Source organism: Saccopteryx bilineata, chromosome 1, assembly GCF_036850765.1.
Source record: "Saccopteryx bilineata isolate mSacBil1 chromosome 1, mSacBil1_pri_phased_curated, whole genome shotgun sequence".
In the NCBI taxonomy this organism is placed as follows: Eukaryota; Metazoa; Chordata; class Mammalia; order Chiroptera; family Emballonuridae; genus Saccopteryx; species Saccopteryx bilineata.
In genome coordinates, this window is record NC_089490.1 from 380,235,854 (window position 1) to 380,258,903 (window position 23,050).

A 23,050-nucleotide genomic window follows, 5' to 3' on the forward strand; every position below is an offset into this window, starting at 1 on the left:
CTTATTGTTGAGTTTTTAAGAGTTCTTTGTATATTTTGGATAACAGCCCTTTATCAGATATGGGGTTTGCAAATATTTTTCTGCTAGTTTGTGTCTTGTCTTCTTATTAACAGTTTCTTTCACAGAGAAGCTTTTTTTAATTTTAATGAAGTAAAGCTTATCAATTATTTCTTTCATGGACAGTGCCTTTGGAATTATACCTAACAAGTCATCATACCCAAGGTCATCTAGAGTTTCTTCTATGTTATCCTCTAGGAGTTTTAGTTTTGCATTTGACATTTAGGTCTGTGATCCATTTTGAGTTAATTTTTGTGAAAGATGTAAAGTCTGTGGCTAGGTTTATTTTTGTGTGTGTATATGTCCAGTTGTTTCAGCACCATGTATTATTAAAAAGACTTTGTTCTCCATTGTATTGCCTGTGCTCCTTCATTCAAGACTAGTTGGCTCTCTTTATGTGGGTCTATAGGGCTCTCTGGTTTGTTCTGCTGATGTATTTGTTATTTCACCAGTGCTATCCTGTCTTGATTGCTGCAGCTTTATGGTCAATATTGAAGTTGAGTAGTGTCAGTCCTTCAAATTTGTTCTTCTCCTTCAATATTATGTTGATTATTCTGAAGCTTTTGCCTTTCCATATAAACTTTAGAATTATTTTGTCAACATCTACAAAAAAATTTACTGGGATTTTGATTAAGATTGCATTGAATCTACAGATCATGTTGGGAAGAACTGACATCTTGACAATATTTAGTCTTCCTATCCATGAATATAGAATATCTTTACAGTTATTTAGTTCATCTTGGATTTTTCATCCAAGTTTTGTAGTTTTCCTTACAATTTTATACATATTTTGTTAGATTTTTATCTAAATATTTCATTTTTTGTGTGCTAATGTAAATAGAATTGTGTTTTTAAATTCAAATTCCAATTGTTCATTGTTGATATATATAAACATTATTAACTTTTGTCTACAGTAGTCCCCCCTTATCTGCAGTTTCACTTTCGACGTATTTTTGTTACCTGTGGTCACCGTGGTCTAAAAATATTAAGAAGATAATTCCAGAAATAAACAACTCATTAGTTTTAAATTGTCTGCTCTTCTGAGTAGTATGATGAAGTCTCGCACTGTCCTGCTAGGGATGTGAATCATCCCTTTGTCCATTGTATGCATGTTGTTGTGCTACTTGCATGATAGTAGCCATCTGGGTTATCAGAGCAGTTATCAGAGATAGAGACCACATTTACATAGCTTTTATTACAGTACATTGTTAAATTGTTCTATTTTATTCTTAGTTATTGTTGATAATTTCTTACTCTGCCTAATTTATAAGTGAAATTTTACTATAGACATATGTGTACTCTGGACATATAGGAAAAAACACAGTGTGGTTCAGGACTGTTTGTGGTCTCAGGCATCTGCTAGGAGTGGTGGGACATCTTCCCTGTGGATAAGGGGGAGTGCTGTCCTAACTTTGTATTTGCAGCCTCGCCATAACTGCTTAGTACTTCCAGGAAGTTTCTGTTGATTCTTTCAGGTTTTCTACAAAGATGACCATGTCATTATTGAACAAAGTTAGCTTTATTTCTACGTTCCCCATCCTTTTATTTTGTTTTTTGTCTTATTATGTAGGACTTTTAGTATGATGTTGAAAAGGAATAGTGAGAGGATACATTCTTGCCTTATTTCTGATCTTAGCAGGAAAACTCTAGTTTCTCACCACTAAGTTTGATGTTAGCTGTAGATTTTTTTGTCTGTGTTTTTTATGAAGTTGAAGAAGTTCTCCTGTACTCCTAGTTTGCTGAGACTTTTTATCTTAATAGATATTAGATTTTGTCAAGTGCTTTTTTTGCATCTACTGATATGGTCATGAGATTTTTTTTTAACTTGCTGATATGATAGATTATATGAACTTATTTTCAAATACTGAACCAGCCTCTCATACCTGAAATGAATCCCACTTGGTCATAGTGTATAAATTATTTTTAGACATTTTTGGATTTTATTTGCTAATATTTAATTGGGGAATTAACTTTTTCTTTGAGCCATATTTAAAAAAATAATTATTGTTGAAGAAAAAATAAGTGTTACACATTATTGTGAAAATTAAAAAAGAAAAATGCTCTTAATTCAGTCACTTGGGACAACTACTATCCAACATTCTGGTGTATTTTTTATTGTCTTTTATAATAGAAATAATAAGAACAGTGACTTCATTGAGTGAATACTTGAAGTAACTAAGTGATAACTGAGGTAGAAGTTCCATGGTGCTCTGCTAACAAATTGGAGGTGATGAAAAGAGGAAAGAGAATATTAATAAGTGCTTCCGGCCAGGGCTTCTGATGACGATAAGAACATTGGTTTCAGGAAGAGATTAAATGTACACTTTAATAATCTTTTCTCTACCGGTCTCAACACCCCATTGTAAAATCCTAGCAATTCAGTCTTTCAACCAGGCTGTCAGGATAATGTTTGACAGCACTGATAATGTTGGTAATGGAAGGTAGTACATAGTTCATGTCTGAGTGTGTCTAGGCTGCTGGATAACTTTCCAACCCTTAGGAACGAGCAGTCGTTTTATTCACAGATAGTGGTTTTCCACTCATACACAAAAGATGCAGGAAATGGGAGGTTTAGCCATCCACTAAGAAAGAATTATGTCTTCCTGCATATTGATGAAGCTCTTCCCTTACCTGGCAAGGGTTTGGAAGGAGTTCTGTTGTAGTAAAATGCCAGAATAAATACTAGATAAACCTTGCAGGAAGTTTGGCTAATAGAACAAGTATTTTTGAAATTTTCAATCAGTGTAGATTTTGATGCTTTTCTTTTGTGTAGCTTCTTGTTCCTGACCCTGGCACATCTTTCTCAGAAACATGTTTCTGGAACAAATCTTTCTTAAGCCCATGATGTTTTCTAGCTGGTATGCTTGATGTTTTTGTAATCTGCCTATAATAGAAAAGTAAATAAAACTTTGGTTTTCTACAGGCCAGCTAGCTAGGGGTTAATTGCTTCCAGTCATGTCACACACATTAATGGTGTTGTTTTTAGGTACATGCTCTTAATTCAAGGTTTTATGTGTTTAATTATGTATGTGTAAAGTGCCAGTCTGCATGCCTCTTGGGTACAGCCTAGCTTGGAAATGTTAACTACAAGACATATAGAAAGTACCAGAGGATAAGATTTAACTCTTGAGATGTATACCCTTTCTCCCAAGAGTCATGTGGTGGGGGATAACATCCGGTGGGAATAACTACTGAAGCAGCCTGTTAACTGAGGAATCATCTCAGTTAAGAAGAAATAAACGTAGAACCTGAAGCAGGCAGAAAGGGATCGTTAGAGGAATATGTTGTAGCAGAAAGGACACTTTTCTGCTGCCTCCTCCCCATTCATGCAATGTGGAGATTGGATGCAGTTCTAATGAAAACAGATGCTCAATAGTTAGTTCTGACCATTCACAAATAAGTCACCAATTTTTTTCAAATTATAATACTATGCTTAAGTCATGAATAGCTTTTTATCCTAATGCACTATAAAAAAAGATATATTGATTAGCTTGTGACCTTGGCCCCTTAATGTCTCAATAACTTAAGAGCCAATCAGTTGACAAAAGTGAGAAAACTCCTTTTAGGTTTCACTTGCGGAGAGAGGACCCAGGTCCCTCAGGTGAGATCCCTTGGAAACCACACTACCAGTGCCCTAGTTACTTCAAGGAGGAAGGGGAGATTTTTCTTTTAACCACAATACCTCTACTTTTGGCTCACAATTTGGGGCCCTGGATTAGCATTTTGGGATGAGGGAAGGGGAGTTCTGTGGCTTTAAAAAGTTCTGGCAATTTCTAATAGATGCTATATAAATTTTACATAACCAATGTCATCATTCTGTGACACATCTAGCCTTCTCTGTTCTGTATATATGTAGAATTTTTTCTTTTTGTGTAGTAACACATTCAGTTTAGTCAAGACCATGAGTCCATCACTCTTACCTTTGGGGAGCTGGAGAACACAGGCAAGAAGTCCTACGAAACCTGCTCACAAACTATCAATGTATCAGTGGCTCCTAGATAGCAGATGCAAACAGGAAGGGCCTGCCACTCTGTAGAACTAGAATGTTTTTAGAAGAATGGAGTTTTGAGGGCAAGGAGGTGAAATGGGACCAGAAAGGGGGTTTTAAAAGCTACTGCATTTCTGCCACTAGAGAACCAGAGTACACAACCGATGCCCATAGGAGTCTTTTTTGGGCTCTGAATTAGCATGCGTTGACCCAGAAATTTGTCATTATTTTGAACTAAGTTTGAGAATGCATATTTGTGAATTAGTAGAGAACTGGGGTAAGAAGAAGGCATCCCAGTTTAATCCATAGAGTGGATTATTCTGCCTTAAATTCTAATTTGTAGCTTGATCTTCTGAAAATCAAAGTATGTCATGTTGAAAAACCTATGTAAAACAATGGGAAACAAAAAATTTGACTTTTTTAGAACCACAATTTGTTCACTTACCGCAGTCTGGCCCACACCTTATTTGACTGTGATGTCAGCTTCCTGACTTCAAGCTACATGTATATGTGAGATCTAGCAAAATGGGTTTCAAGTCAGTTTTTATCATGATCTTTATTTTTAGTCACTTGGCACTGTTAAAAGAGAGTTTCTTAGGCATTCAGAAAAGTTTATCCCTTCGCTCAAACTTCTTGGTTTATTCTTTAAGAGAAGATCCTGGATCTTAATTTCCAGGCTAGAAATCCATTGATAAGTGAGCACCATAAAGCATAACAGTCTTGAAATAAACACAAATCACAGTTCTCAAGCTGTTAAAGAATTTGCAGGAACAGTAATGACATTTAACACTCCCCTCCCTTTTACTTTAGTACCGGGAGAGTACCTGCAGAGAGTATATGAAGTCCTGAGGGCTTATGTCACTTAGTCACTTGATGAGTGAGCAGATACATGTCACACGGGCCTTGTTTTGCATTGACATTCTTATGGCTTTGTTACTAAGCTGCTGGAAGTTTCAAGCCTCTACGTTTTTTAAGAGGCCCATTAAAAATGGTTTGAACTTCCTTTTCATTTAGTCTTTTTTTTCCTCAGTCTCCTTTTTTAGGTTCTCCCAGTTTGACTTCCCTTTGACAAACTATTGTTGTGAACAGGGAGCCCCACACTGGGAACACGAAGACTCGTCCTCTGCATCTCCTGCAAGTTTGCAACTGTGTCTGTCTTATCTGTAAAAGAAATGGGCTCACGCAGATGACCTTTCTCTTTCTTTCTACTGTCCTACCTCTTCCCTGGCCCGACCTCAGCTATTCAGAATGCATAGTTGTTTAAAAATACTCAACGTAAACACGGTTATGAGGAAACATCAATAAATGCAGTTGCTGGCAGGATACGGAGTTTAGAAGTTTTATTTTGGTAGTTTCTCACTTTGTTTGCCTTTCTTATGCCCTAGCCCAATATAACCTGCAGTCATAATTTATTTGGTCAGGACAATGGTTGTTTCCAAATAAAATAATAATATAACCTCACCCATCAGAGAGTAAAATGTAAAGGCTTGATATTATTCAATATTGGTGAAGCTGTAAGGGAAATGCTTACTTCCACACATTGTTGTGGAAATGTGATTGGTGCATCGTTATGCAGTTTGGTAGTACCAATTTGTATTTTTTAGAGTCCACATAAATTGACTCAGTGATTTCAAAAGTCTCTAAAGAAAGTTATATGCAAATATTAAGAGGCATATCCAAGGATCTTCAATGATATGCTGCTTGCAATATGAAAAAATTGGAAATATCCTGTATTTCAATTAAGGGAGTGTGTGTATGTGTTTCTTCATATATGTTTAATGGAGATATTTAATTCTATATGTTTATTTTATATAGAAGTAAATATCCACATATATTCTTATCATATATATATATTAAAAATAGTACAAAAGATGAGTTCATCTGTAGGTTCTAAAATATTTAAATAGAAAAGCAAGACACAGAACATATATTCACTATGATCCATTTATATAAAAACAACATAATTATATTTATAAATGATTTTTATATATATAGGTATAGATATAGATATGCCTACATAGAAAAATGGCTGGAAAAATACATACCAAATTGTTAATAGTAATTTCTTTCTAAGAAGGGAAATGGTATAAGAGTGGAAAGAGAAGGAGAATTTTATTTTTTACCATATATACTCATCTGTTACATTTTTTAAAAAGTAACTATGTGTTACTGGTATAGAAATGAACAAAAGGAGAATTAAAAAGGAGGATAAATAATTACTTCCTAAAGAATAAAAGAGGCAAGAAGATTAGCAAGAAATTCATCAATATCAGGGCAACATTATTTAGAAGATATTCTCAAAATTTCAGGATTAGATAGGAACTATGGTTTGCATTTTGGCGTGGCTGCCTGGCGCTTTACGTAACCTACCATTTCTGTGTTTGTCCACCTTATTCTTCCTACTTGTCTATGTGCTGCAGGTAACTCGGGACCAGATGAAGGTGTTTATACAGCAGGAATTTAAGAAAGTTCAGAAAGTGATTTCTGATGAGGAGCAGAAGACCCTTCATCTGGTGGACATCCAGGAAGCAATGGCCACAGCTCATGTGACTGAGATACTGGCAGACATCCAGTCCCACATGGACAGGTTGATGACTCAGATGGCCCAAGCCAAGGAACAACTTGATACCTCTAATGCATCCGCTGAGCCAAAGGCAGAGGTAAAGGAGAATGCCCACAATTATTAGTACAAGCACAAATGAGAGGAAACTGACTGTTGTGTTTGTTAGCCATGGAAATGCTCTCGTGGAGCCTTAAGAGTGACTGGATTGAAAGCTTAGATCAGGTATCAGTGTGTTGATCTGTATATATACCATGTGAAAGTCCTGGCCTCTGGAGCCTGAAGCCAGCACTTGGGTCTTGCAAAGTATTTGTCCACCGTGGCTTAAAGGTATATAGTCACTGGGGCAAATACTAATCGCAGTTAATAAGGAAAGCCAGAAATCACAGCCAGAGAAGAAGGCTGTTGACAGATTTCCAAGTCGTGAAATGAGCCTATAAATAAAGTAATCATAGGGATGAGAACTGGGCTGAGTGAGAACAAGCCAGGAAGTAGAGCATAAAGCAGGCCAGAATGAACGATTTGGGTCTGATTCTGTGAATAGTGAAAAGGTTCCTCAGGCCGGTTTTTATAGAGAGCCAACCTTAGAAATTGGGGACATCACTGCTGGATTCAGACAGGCATGTGGTCTAGGACATTGCAGGGATCAAAAAAAGACAGTGTGAAAGATACACACAAGATAAGTGTTGAATCACTGTACAATGAATATAGTCATTATGTTCGTTGCTATATATATATCTCTTCTAACCAGAATAAAGGGTTTCAGACATTTTACTGAACAACATGTGCAGGCATTTAGAATATATTTCTAAAAATAATTTAAGGCAGCCATTTTAAAAATATATAATATTTATAACATTTTTTCAGCCAGTTGGGAGAGGCTGTTGTCCCTCAGATTTCATAGCATTCTGTTGAAAATTCTAGTCAAGTTTATGCCACATGGATTTAGGCTAGATTTTACTGAGTAAGTTCAGCTTTAATAGCAGTCTTGCCTTGGCCCAGGAGTGCCTAGCCACAGAATAAGCAAGCCATCAGCCAAGCCAAAATGTAACCTAGGAGGCAAGTATCGCCCAAGCCATCCCGACAGGAAATGTGAGAGACCATGAGACATTTATCCACTCCACTCATCCAGGGTTTTTGATTCATTTTCATGAATGTGTGAAAAAGATGGAATAACTCTTGTTCTTTACACATCATGCTCCTCAGAATTAAGACAGTGTGTGCCTATATAAGTTACTAGATAAGAAAGAGAGCACTTTATAGTCATCATTTCATTTAACCCTTTTATCAACACTCATCTCCATGAACAGATCAGATATTGAGATGCAGAGAAACTGAAACAACAGTGCTGTTTAGTTACTAGAAAACAGAACCAGGGTTCAGACTGAAGTCTGTCCTGTTCCAGTGTCTGTGCTTTGTCTCTGCTCTGTTGAGGAGAGTCAGTGTCCTAGCCAGTTTGCATTCCTAAGCCATTTTACATTGTGGAGACGGTCACTTTGTGTCTTAATAAACAAAAAGTTCAGCTAGAGTTAAGTCAAGGGATCAATGTCATAATGCTCCCAAATTCTCCTCAAATTGGACCCTCACATTTATTTTGTGTTGATTAGGTTGTTTTTTCAAAAAGAAAGATTTAATTTGGAGCCTGACCAGGTGGTGGCACAGTGGGTAGGGAGAGTAGATCTGGGATGCTAAGGACCCAGGTTCAAAACCCCCAGGTTGCCAGCTTGAACATGGCTCATCAGGTTTGAGTGCAGGATTACCAGCTTGAGCCCTAAGGTCACTGGCTTGAGCCCAAGGTCATTTGCTTGAGCAAGGGGTCACTGGCTTGGCTGGAGCCCCCCCAGTCGAGGCACATATGAGAAGCAATCAATGACTAAGAGTGCCACAACTATGAGTTGATGGTTCTCATCTCTCTATCCTCCTCTCTGTTTCTGTTTCTCTCTATTAAAAAAAAAAAAAAAAGATTTAATTTTGTGAAATAGTCCCTTCTCTTTTATTTTCATTTCACTAAATGGAGTTAGCCACTCCCCAACATTGTCCGCATTATTTGTTAACTCAGATGAAATTTCTCTTAGGAATGCTAAACTAACAAGGCCTAAGGACCAGGCCGTGGACAAAATGAGCTAGTAAGAACAAGAGGTAGCATTGAGCTGACTAGAGCTTTTACAAAGAACCGTTATCATCTGATAGGCTCTGTTCCAGTTAATGCGGTAGTTATTGATCAGAGCCAATACCTAGTACCTTTCTTTCACTCAACAGAGGAATTTTTTTCTTCCTTTTGCATGATACGAACTTTTAAAAATTACCTGCATTTTTAATTTGACCAAAAGATCTCCCCCAACATTTTGTTATGAAAATTCTCAAACATACAGCAAAATTGAAAGGTTTTTACAGTTATACCCATATATCTCCACCATTTATATTTTACTATACTCAATTTGTTTCATATATATATGTCTCTCTTTCCAACCTTCCACTCATCAATACATCTTATTTTTGATGCATTTAAAGTGAATTATAGCTTCTAGTTCTGAACATGTGATTTTTTTCATTTTTACTCATTGGTTATATTGGAGTGTGTTGTTTAGCTTCCAAATATTAGGGATTTTCCTACAATCTATTGTTTTTCATTTCTGATTTAGTTCCATTGTGATCAGAGAACATAATGTGAATGATTTCTATCTTTCTAAAAATTTTTTCCATTAATGTGAGACAGAAAGGGGAGACGGAGGGAGAGAGAGGGGGAAAGAGTAAGAGAGAGAGAGAATCACATATCAGTAAGTAGCAGAGATGAATAAGTGTGAAGCAAAATCTTGTATCTCTTTTTCTCTGTCCTTCCTCATTCACCCTAGAAATGTTATTAACAATTCAGAGAAAGTACAATAGTGACCATCATTTATTGAACACTTATAATGTAGTAGACACTTGCTTAGTGTTTTACAAACATTTTCTCATTTATTTTAATCCTTACAGTCACTCTTTGAGGTGAGAATTAAGATCTCCATGTGAAAATGAGGAAACTGAACCTTGGAAAAATTCATTAAACTGCCTAATGCTTCACTGTTGGAACTGATGAACCAGGATTTGAAGCCATGATTTTCTAACTCAAAAACTCTATCTCTTAACAGTTGCACCAAAATATGTGATTATGAGGTAGACTTGCTCTTAATTATGGAAGAAAGGTTGGATAGTTTTTTTGTAAGGTTCCCCTAGCCTAGACAATTATATTTTAACATCCAAAGATAATTGAAAAATCATGTTGAGGTTTAATTGTATCATTGATAGTTATGTAACTCATTATTCAAATTATATGATTTTTTAAACTAGATTATAGTTCCCATAAGACATTCCAGTCAATCAAAATGCAAAGAAAGCCTCATAATTCCTATACTCTCCTCCCACCACTCACCTCACTTTTCTCCCAGTACAGTGTGGATGATCAGTGCCCTTAACAATACTGGAAACCTTACCTGACCAGGTGGTGGCACAGGAAATAGAGCGTCAGACTGGGATGCAGAGGACCCAGGTTCAAAATCAAGGTCGTTGGCTTGAGTGCGGGGTCACTAGCTTGAGTATGAGATCATAGACATGACCCCATAGTTGCTGGCTTGAGCCCAAAGGTCACTGGCTTGAAGCCCAAGGTCGCTGGCTTGAGCAAGGGGTCACTTGCTCTGCTGTAGCCCCCTCCCCACCCCTGTCAAGGCACATATGAGAAAGCAATCAATGAACACTAAGGAGTTGCAATGAAGAATTTGAGCCTTCTCATCTCTCTCCCTTCCTGTCTGTCTGTTTGTCTATCTCTCTCTCTCTCTCTCTCTCTGTCACACACACACAAAAAGAACAAAAAAACCCAATATTGAAAAACCTTAACAGTGTTCTAAACAGGCCCTTCCTATCCAACTTCCAGTGTATAATCTGACTTCAGTCACCTTTCTGTCTGCAGCTGACCTTTATAACCTCAGTTGTCCTCCCAGTTCCTGAACCCCACACCACTGCCACCCCCACAGCCTCTGCCCAAGACATCTACACATGTGCATCCCCATTCCCAAGCTTCACAGGACTCAAAATTCCTTAAACACACATTAGAAAAAGAAGTGCTGTGTCTTTGCTCTTGCTCTTCCATTGCCCTTCCCACTTATCTCCTGTGGTCAGTTTGGGAAGATGCTGTTTACCCCTCAAGTGCCGATACAAATGGCACTTTCTCTGTGAAGCCATCCCCGCTTCTCCAGGAGAGGCAGTGTTCATGGCTTCACTTCTGAACCTCAGGGCCTTCTGTCTAGAGCCCTTAACACGCTGAGTCATCGTTCATTACCTATCTGTTTCTGTCTGTTTCTCCTCAATAGGAACTACTAAAAGGGTAGATCATTATGGGTTATTTGTCTTTTTCCCTTGACACCTACAGGTAGCTGCTTCTTAAGAAATGCTACTGAGTTGTTATTGATAAAATAACTTATTAAATACATCCTGTATCTTAGACATTGTGCTTGAGGTTTATACACATTTTATTTAATACTCATATTCATTCTGTGATACAGGGACAGTTACTATATTCATCTTATTAGGAAATTGGTTTTAAGAGAAGCAAAATGGTTTGACAAGGTTAAGACAGCAGCAAGTGATAGAGTCCAGATTTGAATCCCGATTGTCTGACTCTAGAGTTTATTCTGCTTTATACCAATAGGAACAATTGATCAATCAAGTAAAAAAACTGCCCTGGGAAGTTATCAACTAGGAAATACATTCTCTGTTGAGACCAACTCTGAATGGCTAAAGGGGAGGATTTAAAAGCTACCCTGTCACTAAAATAATGAGTGAGGTCCCTTGGAAAAGGCTTCATTTGAAAAGTCTAGTTTGGACAAGGAAGAGGCTCAATGAAATGTTCTGTGATCACTGATAAAGTTAGGATCAGAGAATGCAATACCTAGAAGAATAAAGCTCACACATTGTTTTTGCAGAGTGAACAAGATAAACAGAAATGCCATTGTTTGGCTGAGAATGGTCTGGATCATCAAATGTCTGAACTGCCCTTTCACAGAGAAGCCCAAGGTCCAGGTTAATTAATTAGCTTACTCAAGGGCACCGAGCTCATAAGCTCAGAGCTTGGACTAGAATCCCAGTTTCCTAAGTTCCAGTTCAATGCCCTTTCTACCATAGTGTGCTGTATAGTAGTTGCTCTGTTTCTCTTTGGAGAAAAAATAACACTAGACCCAGGCAGAAATGAAACTTTGAAGGAAACAGCTTGATGCTTTGGGAGCTGGTCAGCTTTAGCCAAAGACCTGCTGCTATATTTGGGTTCTCAGTTTGCTCAAAACTAAATACTGCCAATGATACAAATAAAATGGCAAAGCTGTTATTTAGGCCTCCTAGGTCTGTCTGTCCATGCACGTCTCTGCTTGCAAGGTCAGATTATCAGTTCATCCTCGTTGGGCAGTTTTAATATAGGATTTTATTAGCCCTTGTTTTAGCCCTTAGACGTCTGCTGGTTTGCCTCTGTTACAATAAATGCACAGGCCTTGCTTTCGGGGAGTGGAAGGAGAAGGAAAAGAAAGATTCTAAATCGGTCTCTACCAGTGTTGATTTCTAATGCAGTTTCTTTCTGTTTCTTTCAGGGCAATGAGGAAGGACCCAGGTAAGATGATATTATTGCTGCTTGTCTGTCTCAGATTGAAGTAGAGAGACACTGTGACCTTTTAATGGCCCAGGAAATAAGGACAGCCAAGGAACAGCACAGAAAAGGGCTCTCCATCTTAAGCCAGGGCTTTGAAGATCTTATTTTGTAAGATTCCCATCTCCCTCTCCATCTATGCCTTTTCCTGCCTGTAACCTTGAGATAAAGGTAGACTTCAAAGTATGTAATGACAATAACTTTGCTTTATTCTTTAGCACATTCTGAATACCTGTTAACAAGAGTGACGCTGTATTTGAATGGTAATTAGGCTCAGGTGGACTGACTAGATAAACTTTTGCATTCTTCTTTCTTGATTGGAATTGGGTTGCCTTTTTTTATGGGTTCTCTGTCCAATATTAATATTATTTATTTCAAACTTATAATATCTATGTGTCTGACCCGAGACATCTATACTATGAATGCTAGGTATACCTAGATCATAGGTATGCAGAATTTTGTTAGGAAGAAAAATGCTCCTTGGTGCTTCTGTATCACCACAAGAAATTTGTAAATGCATTTCATTTTGCTTCAGCCTCGCAATGAACCTGGACTTTGGTTTACATAGCTTTCCTGTCACTCTGCTCAGGCAGTGAGCACAGGCTCAGGGAAGGCTATAGCTCTGCCATCAGCACAATCGAGAGGCATTTGTACAAAGTAAAATACAGTGTCCAGGTGGCAGATGGCGCCTCCTGTCACAAGGGATCAAGGACTGTTAGCAAGGACCAGAACATTAATTATAGCAGAAGCACCCTTTTTTCAGATAGGTTTTAAATAGAACCCCAATGTATAAAAAACAATTTTTCTCTGGTTAAAGTTGAGGGCCACATCTACTGGTGAACCTCCTCTCTTCATTACAATAAACCCTAAGGGACATCTGTAGAAACCTAGGATTCTTCAGAACTGTTTGAAAATCACTAACCTAGTTTAGGCTTCTCATTGAAAGAAGCTAAATGAATCATCCAAGGTTACTTTACTGTGGAACAAGGATTCAGCCCTGCTTTGGTTTTATTTGCAAATTAACAAATACAGTTTTCTTTTCCTTCCTTCCCTTCTCTTTTTTTCCCTTCCTTCCTTCTTTCTTTCCTCCCTCCCTCCCTCCCTCCCTCCCTCCCTCCCTCCCTCCCTCTTCTTCCCTCCCTCCCATCCTGTCTTCCTCCCTCTGTCTGCCCTTCCTTCCTTCTCACCCTCCCTCCCTCCTGTCCTTTCTTCCTTCCCTCTTTCCTTCCTTCTTTCCTTTCTTCCCTCCCTCCTTTTTTCTTCCCTCCCTCCCTCCCTTCCTTTGTTATTTCCTTCTTTCTTTCCTTCTCCCTTCCCTCTCTCCCTTCCTTTTCTTATGACATCACTCTGTGGAGGCACAGTGCTGTACCCTGGGTATATAACGGCAACTAAAACAGGCATGGTCCCGACCTCGTGGATTCTCAGTCTGGGGGGAGGATGAGCATATCACCAGGCACTTAGACTGGGGGAAGTGCTATGACAAGGAAAGTTTTGGCTACTTTGAAAAGGACTCCTGAGTCAATCTTGAAGGTTTAGGGGAGGCCTACCAGATAGGTTATCTATAAACATCGGTCTGGAAAATGTGGAGGCGGACAAAAGAGGAGCAGGGGCAGGCATTGTTTTAGGAAACAACTTACGTAAGAGCTCTAGGCAAGAGAACATGGAAGGAGGAAAGCAAGACCATGGAGGGCCTTAGACACTTATCTGGGGCCTTATGGGCCTCCTTGAGGTATCTGAGCCCTATCCTGCACACAGTAGGAGGACATTCAGGAACTTCAGAGCTTGGGAGACTAGTTAGACTATGCTAACAATGATAAAAGCCTAAATCAACAACGTCTTTAGTCATTGACTAAGTTTTCACCATTTTGCACAGACCTTTGGTTAAGCACACTCTTTAAATTATCTCCTTGGCACTCCACCTCTTCTGCTCTCAAGACTAACTTTTGCTCCTTAAAATTCAAGCCAAGCAGAGCCCTAGATCCCCCCCCCCAGAGAGAGTTCAAACAAGACCAATCTACTGACTTCACCTTAGCATATGTAATGTGCAGGCTCCACGGGGTAGAAATGGCACTTCTGTCTCGTGAGAGCCTTATTGAAATGAACACTCTCATCTTGTCTTTATGTTCATATGCTAGAGTCTCACTGATTAGAAGAATACAGGGGCATTATGGGTAGATAAGTCCCCTTCAGATGTGCGCTCGTTGTGAGAGACAGGCTTTGGGACTGACTTGCTTATGCCTTCACGTCACAGTGGCAAAGCACCGAGTTTCTACACTGGAGGCCGTGACGCCAAGCTGTGTCCCTCGTGCTGGGATGCCATGGATGTCAGTGGGGATTCTGTTAAACTGGGACGTGACAGAACCCTTTCTCGACACAATGAACACTTGAACAATATGTTCCAGTTTGGCAGAAAGAGGAGTCAAATTTTCTTTTTAACCTTTAAATTCATACTTGTTGGTTCCATTGAGTTTACTTGTGTTAAACTACCATGCGGCTCCATTTATTCCAATTAACACTTCAGGCAGATTGCCTTTGATCTGAAAGCAGTCCCATTTATGATAGACACTTTACCATCTCAGTAAGCCAAACAGATTTGTTCCAAAGGCTTCTCTATTGCTGAAGGTTTGCCATGTAGGGAGCTAGAACGGAAGTGGGGGTCTACCTGCACAGGGGAGGGAAAAGAAACTAACCCAGAGAGCCTGAGCTCCAGGTCTGCGTGGATGGTTATTCCTGGGTCTCCTTGCTGGCATCCTTCTCTCACAGTCACTGCCCCACGGTCTGCACAGAAGTTCAGGGAGGACTGGATTCCAGCCACCGTCCACAGTGGCAGGAACAAAGGAAAACTCCATGCCACTGAAATGTATTGGTCTGTAATAGATGTGTGTGTGTGTGTGTGTGTGTGTGTGTGTGTGCTTTTCTCTCTTACCAGCTGGAGGCGCCCTGCCTTCTTTCCTCTTTCCAGTTTTGATTTCTCATGCTGTTTGACATGAGGTTGCCAAATATTTGTACTTTTGGTCATATCTGTTTCTTGCCCTGAATTTTATTGTGTAGCTGTCCTGCTAATTAACAATAGTAATAATCACAGCTACCACTTATTGAAGGTTTACTTTGTACAGTACTTCCTATGTATTCTCATTTAATCCTCACGTAAAGCTTATAATGTAATTATTGTCATCCTACTCGCAGAACGAGGAAATTACTGCTCAGAACCATGAGCTTGCCCTAGGTCATGTAGCTAGTAAGTGGCAGGGCTGGGACCTTAGGGCTTGTGCCCTCACCACCATTTGGACTAGCTCCAAGAAGCCAGCACGCCTCTCTCTGTGACCCTGGATGAAAGCCAAGACGATTCATGCGCAATCCTCAGAGGGTCACCTTGGTCTTGTGCCTCTAACTTGGTGGTTCTTACTTGCTTTGACGTTGGATCGCTGTGGCCTGTCTTCTGCAAGCTACTCCTCCTCTTCTAATAAAAGGATATTTCTTTCTCTGATCTTTACATGGTGTCCTCGGAGGCTCAGCACAAAATAGGTGCTTTCAGACTCCCCGAGGAGCAGCCAGCCAGGCCGTCCTTGGGCCCCACAGAAGGGTTGCCTGTGGACCTTCCACCTGGAAGCAATTTCCTCTTCAGATCCGTGGTGCAGCCATATCGGCGGCAAGGGTTCTCGGGTAGCGTGGCGGAGCAGAAGTCCTGATCCATATAACACGCAGATTAACCACGGCAGTCATCTTTTAAGAAGGTGTCTTTGAAATCCAGAGTGATTCTTTTGTTGTTGTTGTTGTTCAAGCAAAAAAAGTAATTTAGACTTTTGGTGGCAATTTTCTGTCTTCTCTGTGCTATAATGGAAGAGTTGTGTTCGCTCCCTCACAGACTGGCTCCTTCTCTACCCTACAGGAGCCTGCTGGGAAGTAATATGTATGTTCCAGGAGAGGAGGTGGCGCAGGCTCTGCTGCTAGAGAGCTGTGTCGTGGGAGGAAGTCAGGGAGGACCCTTCAACTCTTGTGCTTGGAGGAGAAAGGGGCAAGATCAATATTAAAGCTTGATTTGCTGTTGAAATGTTCTGTGATTTTTTTTTTTAACTAAGAGGAAAATAGCTTTTTAATAGTGACAGCCATATTCGGGACTTCTGTAGGCTTTTTCATCTTCAGAGCTGGCTCTTAATTCAGGCAAAAAGCTCCTGCTGAGATGAGTATGCCTCAAACCCATGCTGGTTCTGTGATCAAACAGGCAGCCAGAGCAGGAGGGAGGAGGGGCTCAGACAGCGTCCGCAGACCTACCTGCTGTTCCTGGTCTGCCTGAGGCCCACAGTGTGACCTTGTGCAAATCGTTCAACCTCTTTGCTTCTTTGCAGTCTGTTTTATTTCCCTGTAAATACTAGTCTCCCCACACACACACACACACCCCTTGCTCCAACCTAGTTTTTTAAGATACAGTTGTGTGGAGGAATATAGTCTTATATCAAATATGGAGTAGAAAGATTCTACTTATAGATTCTGTAACTTGGTAAATTTTTAAAAATCTTCTTCATTTGGGGAGCTGTATAGTAGCTACTTTTTCTCTCCTCCCCTCCAAATAATAACCGTATGCTCTTAGATACGTCATTTCTCTTCCCGATGACTTAGTTTGTAGAGATAAGAGGGGACTGAGTCAGTGATACATTCAGGTTTCTTTTGTCCTCTGATTGCAAATTCAGTCTGGTTTTTGCACTGTCTTCATTTCAGAAGACCGAGCTGGAAGCCAAAGAAAATGGCTTTGATACTTGTGACATGGAATGGAACTGTCAGGGCTGCTTAATACACAGAAGTGGAGTTCCAACATCTTAGTTGGCCTTCAGCATAGAGAATCTCTTAAGTGTCACATCGCCCTGTGTCAGAGCCTGAGTTGACTTTGTGTCCCACGGCTGAAGTGGATCATTTATCTTTACTCACCCAAATGAAGGACGAAACCATGCTATGCATTGTGCTGCCTGTCTATAATAAAGGCAAGCCTCTTTGCTAAAGTAATTGATTTTCAGATATTTGCCTGTTTGAATCAAAACTTTATTTTATTTTGTATATATGAACATAGCAAGAGAATCTTTCCACAGCTGGGAAATTTGGCCAAGGTGCTTCTAGCTTATTCTGTTTGCCTCTCACTGGAAATGCTGGCTGGGAGCAGCCTGTATAATCACATGCCTCCACATGCCTTTTCTGGCGTCGCCGTGCTAAGGAAAAAGGACTGGAGGAAGGGGCCTGGAGGTCCCTTCGCATGCTGTGCTTTTACTCTAATGAACTTTTGTTTGCCATCCAATACAGGAGTGAGGTTTGGAAGGCTAACCCTTGTTTATATCTTTGGTCTCAGAGCTTCTCAGGGTAACAGTCACTTTTAAGAGCTCTGTTCTCTAATTTCTTAAGCAGGAAAGATTGCAGAGGAATTCTTTCATTTTTTTGCTCACAGATATCCTCAGCTGTCCGCTGTGTCGTCAGCCCCATGCTAGGCCTAAGGGATGTGAAGATGATAAGGATTTTGTTCCTGCATGTAAAGGTCTCAACGTCTAGTTTGAAAAGTAGAGCTAATTGAACAGCTTTAATTTCACATTTAAGTGTAATATAATAATAATTATTATATGGCATAATTATAAATTATTATAAAGATGCATTTATTGGATGTTAACTCAGCTGAGATGAGGAAACAGTCTCAGAGAGGCTATATTTACACAAGGTCATACACCAAAAAATGGTAGAGCCTGCAGACTCAAGTAGTGCAATCAAAAACACGGGCTCCGTCAATAGATGACTGGATAAAGAAGATGTGGCACATATACACTATGGAATACTACTCAGCCATAAGAAATGATGACATTGGAACATTTACAGCAAAATGGTGGGATCTTGATAACATGATACGAAGCGAAATAAGTAAATCAGAAAAAACCAGGAACTGTATTATTCCATATGTAGGTGGGACATAAAAGTGAAACTAAGAGACATTGATAAGAGTGTGGTGGTTACGGGGGAGGAGGGGGGAATCGGAGAGGGAAAGGGGGAGGGGGAGGGGCACAAAGAAAACAAGATAGCAGGTGACAGAGGACAATCTGACTTTGGGTGATGGGCATGCAACATAATTGAGCGACAAGATAACCTGGACTTGTTATCTTTGAATATATGTATCCTGATTTATTGATGTCACCCCATTAAGAAAATAAAATTATTATAAAAAAAGAAAAGAAAAGAAAAGAAAACACGGGCTCTTCCCACTGAACTAAGAATGAGTCTTGCTAATGCATATGTTGGATATACAGGAGGATATAAGCATAAAGAATAAGAAAAAATAGCATTTGCCCTGAACTTTAAAGGATGGGTAGGAGCGATTTCTCCAGGTGGAAAGGGTAAGGAGGTCATTCAAGCAGAGAGACCGGTATGTCTGAAGGCTCAGAGGAGTGTGCGCGTGCTGTGTGGGGAATGGCAAGTAACTGCATGCATGGACTCCGGCCTGAGAGCAGGGGAAAGGATGGGTGAGTCCGCCCTGGAAGGGGCCTTGTACGCCCTGTGGAATACTAAAGCGTTTGTACCATTTCCTGTTAGACTTCACCTCTTGGCCACAGTACTGTCCTATCTATAGGAGAAATGGATAGACTTCTGAATCTTAAGGGTTTCTTCTTGTAGTCCTATCTCATGATTTGTTATGGGTAAATTGTTTGCTTTCCTTTATGCCTCAGTTTCCTCATCAAAATAGCACATCCTAATGTATAATAGTTAAAGGACAAAGATGGTGAAAAGTATTTGCCTTCTGGTTCCTTCTTTCAGATGGAAATACAAGCAACCAAAATCAAGTACTTGTAAAAGGGAACTGTTTGTGTGATTTGTGTCTTATTTATACCCCTACTTTGACAGCTCCTGCCTTCTTCTAACTTACAATCAAATTTGTAAAGTAGCTATCTAGTTCCTTCTAGATTGGTGGAGAAAAGGAATAATAAAGCACCAACATTTTCCAAATGGATCTAAGGCTATAGGTGTTTTAAACGCTAGTCAAAGAATTAAATTGATGTCACATTTACCCCTGAGTTAGATCCACTGCTAAGGAGTCTGGCTGGAGCCTAGTTCTCTTCTTCCTTGATTTTCTTTAGAGCTGTTTTAAACTGGCATGAAACATAATAGATTTTAGGAAGTCACAAAACTCCAGTCTATGTTTTAAGAATAATTAAATTTGATGTCATTAGTTATGCCCCCTCACCTCTGGCAGCCCTAGCAAAATTGTGGTTGGGGGTGACATTTTTATTTTAGGAGGATCCTGCTGGTCTCTTGCATCTTCTTGCTTCCTCCCAGTGAGAGGCACGCGAGAGGTAAATCATTTCACTTTCCCAACAGCTTCCAAGGACTGCGGTCATCTCTCTACCTAGAAACCCGCATCAGACATCTGTAACATGTGGAAAGCAGATGCTAGTGTGTTTTTTGTTCTGATTTGTTTTTTCTTCCTTTTTTTATTTTCAAGTTGGTATGAAGTTCAGAGCCGATGACTACAGAGAAGATCTTCAGGCCTTTAAGGAAGGTGGCCAAAGGCTGAGATAAAACTGGGGCACCCTAAGCGGGAAAGTGCTTGCCAAAGACCAGCACTCATGCGCTTGTGCTTGGGGCGCAGGACCTAACTATGAGTGGTTATAAATTCATAAAAGAAATGCTTTCTTAGTTACAAGCAGGGGTTTCAGGGATGAAAAAGTTTCTTATATAAATGCCTCGTTCCTCCTACTCCTTAGCACCACTACCAGTTGTTCCCCATAGGTTGCAACGTGGTTGTAAAACAGAAAAGCAGTTTGTTTCCTTGGTGAATATGTCTCCCTCCCCTCTGGTTCCATCAGTCTATTTAAAGGAAAGTGAGATTGAGCGTGCGAAAAAACAGTGCAGAGCTGGGGGTGCTGGGAGAACTGCAATGAAGGAAGGGAGAGAAGCGTCTCCCAGCGCCCCCGGCTGCTGGACGCGTCCTGGCCTAGAGCAGCGGAGCGGTGTGCGTTTACCCCTCCTGCGCGATGCAGACACGCAGACAAGGCCCCGAGAAAACTGCCCAAGCTGCCCACTCTGCCCTGGCTTTCGGGCTTGTCTGGGGTTAACAGCTAAGCAGTAGTCATAGTGCTGCCTGCTTATCTGTCGGACATTAAATAGGAGCTAGATCTACACATATTGTTTCAAAGCTTTAAAATGACCTGGGGGTATAGTTGCTCGAATCCTCTTTTGACAGATGAAGACATTAATATTATAACAGTTGAAGTGCTTAAGCCATGGTTACACAGTTACAAAGTGACTCAAACAGGATTAGAACCCAGATCTGTCAGGCTTAAAATTCTGTGCTTTCAACTGCTGTCCTATACTATATGTACTACACTATACAGCCTTTCTTCGGAGATGGAAGATTTGTATCTTCTAACCTCTTGGCGGAATAAGTAAAGTTAATGGATGGAATTGTGACAAGCCAACGGGGATTTTGCATTTTTATCAGAAAAAAATTTCATTTCTTTGTCGAATGCCAACAAGCAATTTATCTGAGAAGGAAGAGATGGTGGGGCTTGCCAGGAAAATGCCTAAGGTGGGACAAACAGGAACTGCTCCCCCCCGAACAGGTAAACATTAGTTTACTCCCTGGCCTTTGTGGAGCCAGCAACTGCCATAGCCTCTTCTGAAAGAGACACTGTTCACCCAGTGGCAGGTGCAGGCCAACTGTTGTCATGGCAACAGCAGGAGAGGCAAGCACTTTAATTCCAGAACTGATAATTAACTGGGGGGTGGGGAGAGGAATGGGAGGATGATTGTTTCAGGAGGGAAAACTTAGCAATTACCGCAGGCTGCACCGCTGAAAAGGCTGGCACCGATGCCCCGCCCCGCGGGCCCTAGAACCCAGCGCTCATCCCCTCTGGTTAGGACTTCCTGACAAAGTGACGGGAAGGGTCAAGTTCCCAGCCAGCCAAAGCTCTTTAAGGAACCAAATGAGGAAAGGAATGTTACATAGGCTGCAGAAAGGAATGCAGGGGGTCAGATGAATGACTACCCTAAATGACATCACCCAGCCAGAAGCAATACAGAACTGCTGTCTAAACTCTGCAGGAAAAATTCATGCTTGGGGATGAAACAGGACCCACAGAGCTTACCTGCTGGTTATTTCTGCTTCTGTGGATGGAGTGGGGGAGAGTGGCTTCTTAGAAAGAAAATGAAAAGACGACTTGAAGAGGTGATGAATTTGTTTAGCTACTTGATCATCGTGGCTTAGTCTATCAACTCCTCAGAGATTATAATGAAAGTAGACTAAGCATTCCACATGGATTATCTCATTTAATCCCACAGTAACCTCAGGGGGGAAGTGCTAGTATTATTCTCATTTCAGGCTTTGTCTGATACGTCAGTACCTTGCCCAAGGTTGCAGAACTAGTAAGTTGGTACTGAATCCTGTTATCCTATTGATGTGTATTTATAAAATAGAACCTACACTACTCAATAGGGAAGTCATGGTTCCAGTCTAGAATGAAATCAAACTTAAGTAGATATAGACATTTTATAATAAAAAGGAAAATGAAACTTTTTGGAATAAAATAAAGTCAGCCACAAAATAAAAACTATTGAATGAGCAGTACTGGGGAATATCCTATCCTGCCTTTGAGTCCAGCAGACTCACAGCTCACAGACCAGTCCTGTGTCCCAGGACCTGATAAAGTGGATCTGTGGCACAGGGAAGGTCACAGCTTAGACAAAAAAGGTGACTTGGTGACAATTACACAACACAGAAAGACCATCCAAACCTCCTCTAATGATATATTTTAACCAAACTTCCATGGTTTATGTTTCTTTCATGGGGAAATGCCATAGTATATAGCAAGACGTGTGTGTGTGTGACAGAGGGAGAGAGAGAGAAATGGACAATTGGTGGGGAGAAAAGAGATTTTACTTTAAAACAATGAATCTCAGTAGGAGGGCAAAGAACATTTATTCAGTGATTCTCTGTTTAAGGCATTGTCATTGGTGCTGAGAACACAGTTTTCAACAAAACATTCAAGGTATAGGCCCTTGAAGAGCTTACTTTCTCGAGACTCAAGTAATAAGGAGTATAAGTTGTATGTAATTTAAAACCACATTTTAAAAGAAACCAATTAGTTCCTCTAGTTCCCTGATTGGCAAAGTGTGGCTCGCGAACCACATGCAGCTCTTTGTGGCTCTTCCACAAAATACCACATGCGGGCGCTACCTCACTAAGGAATGTACCTACCTATATAGTTTAAGTTTAAAAAATTTGGCTCTCAAAAGAAATTTCAATCGTTGTAGTGTTGATATTTGGCTCTGTTGATTAAAACTACAAGCTTCCCCTCAGTTTTTCAGTTTTGACAAACTAATATGTTGATGTTGCCTTTGCAAGTGAACTAATTAATATCAAAATCTGGGAGCTCAACTGACATAATAATTACACTGGAAAATGTAATTTTGCCTGCATAATAGAGGTGGAATTATTTCAAGGAGATCTCATTAATGTGCTGTTCATCAACCAAAAGCAGGGTCATGGTGCCAAAGGCTGTTGGAATAATTCTCTGTCTTTTGTTCTAAGAAAATAAATTGCACTGTCTAGAAGTCTAGATACAGAAATTGAAGTTATTGAATACAGAAAAACAGTGTGGCCACTCATTCTGAAATCATTATAACATCATTTCTGCAAGTTCCATTGCTTTAAAGCTTTATTTAACAAATTTTATCAAGTGTCTACTATATGCCAGGCAGAGCTATAGTAGAACTCAAAACCAAAGACAGTCCTTGTTTTCATGGTGCTTACTATATA

General features: G+C 40.1%; 1 protein-coding gene across 2 annotated transcripts in view; it reads left to right on the top strand.

The window, feature by feature from the left end:
• The window catches only part of TRIM44 (tripartite motif containing 44), a 100,488-nt gene that overhangs the window by 37,867 nt on the left and 39,571 nt on the right, over positions 1 to 23,050 (top strand). The window contains exons 3-5 of one of the 2 annotated variants that reach the window (XM_066251278.1): positions 6,466 to 6,705; positions 12,215 to 12,234; positions 13,632 to 14,242. In XM_066251278.1, coding sequence (XP_066107375.1) covers positions 6,466 to 6,705; positions 12,215 to 12,234; positions 13,632 to 13,662 — 291 coding nt within the window. In that variant the 3' untranslated portion in view covers positions 13,663 to 14,242. Of the gene's footprint in view, positions 1 to 6,465; positions 6,706 to 12,214; positions 12,235 to 13,631; positions 14,243 to 23,050 lie in introns of those variants that run through there. The other variant, XM_066251277.1, reaches the window with a different exon arrangement.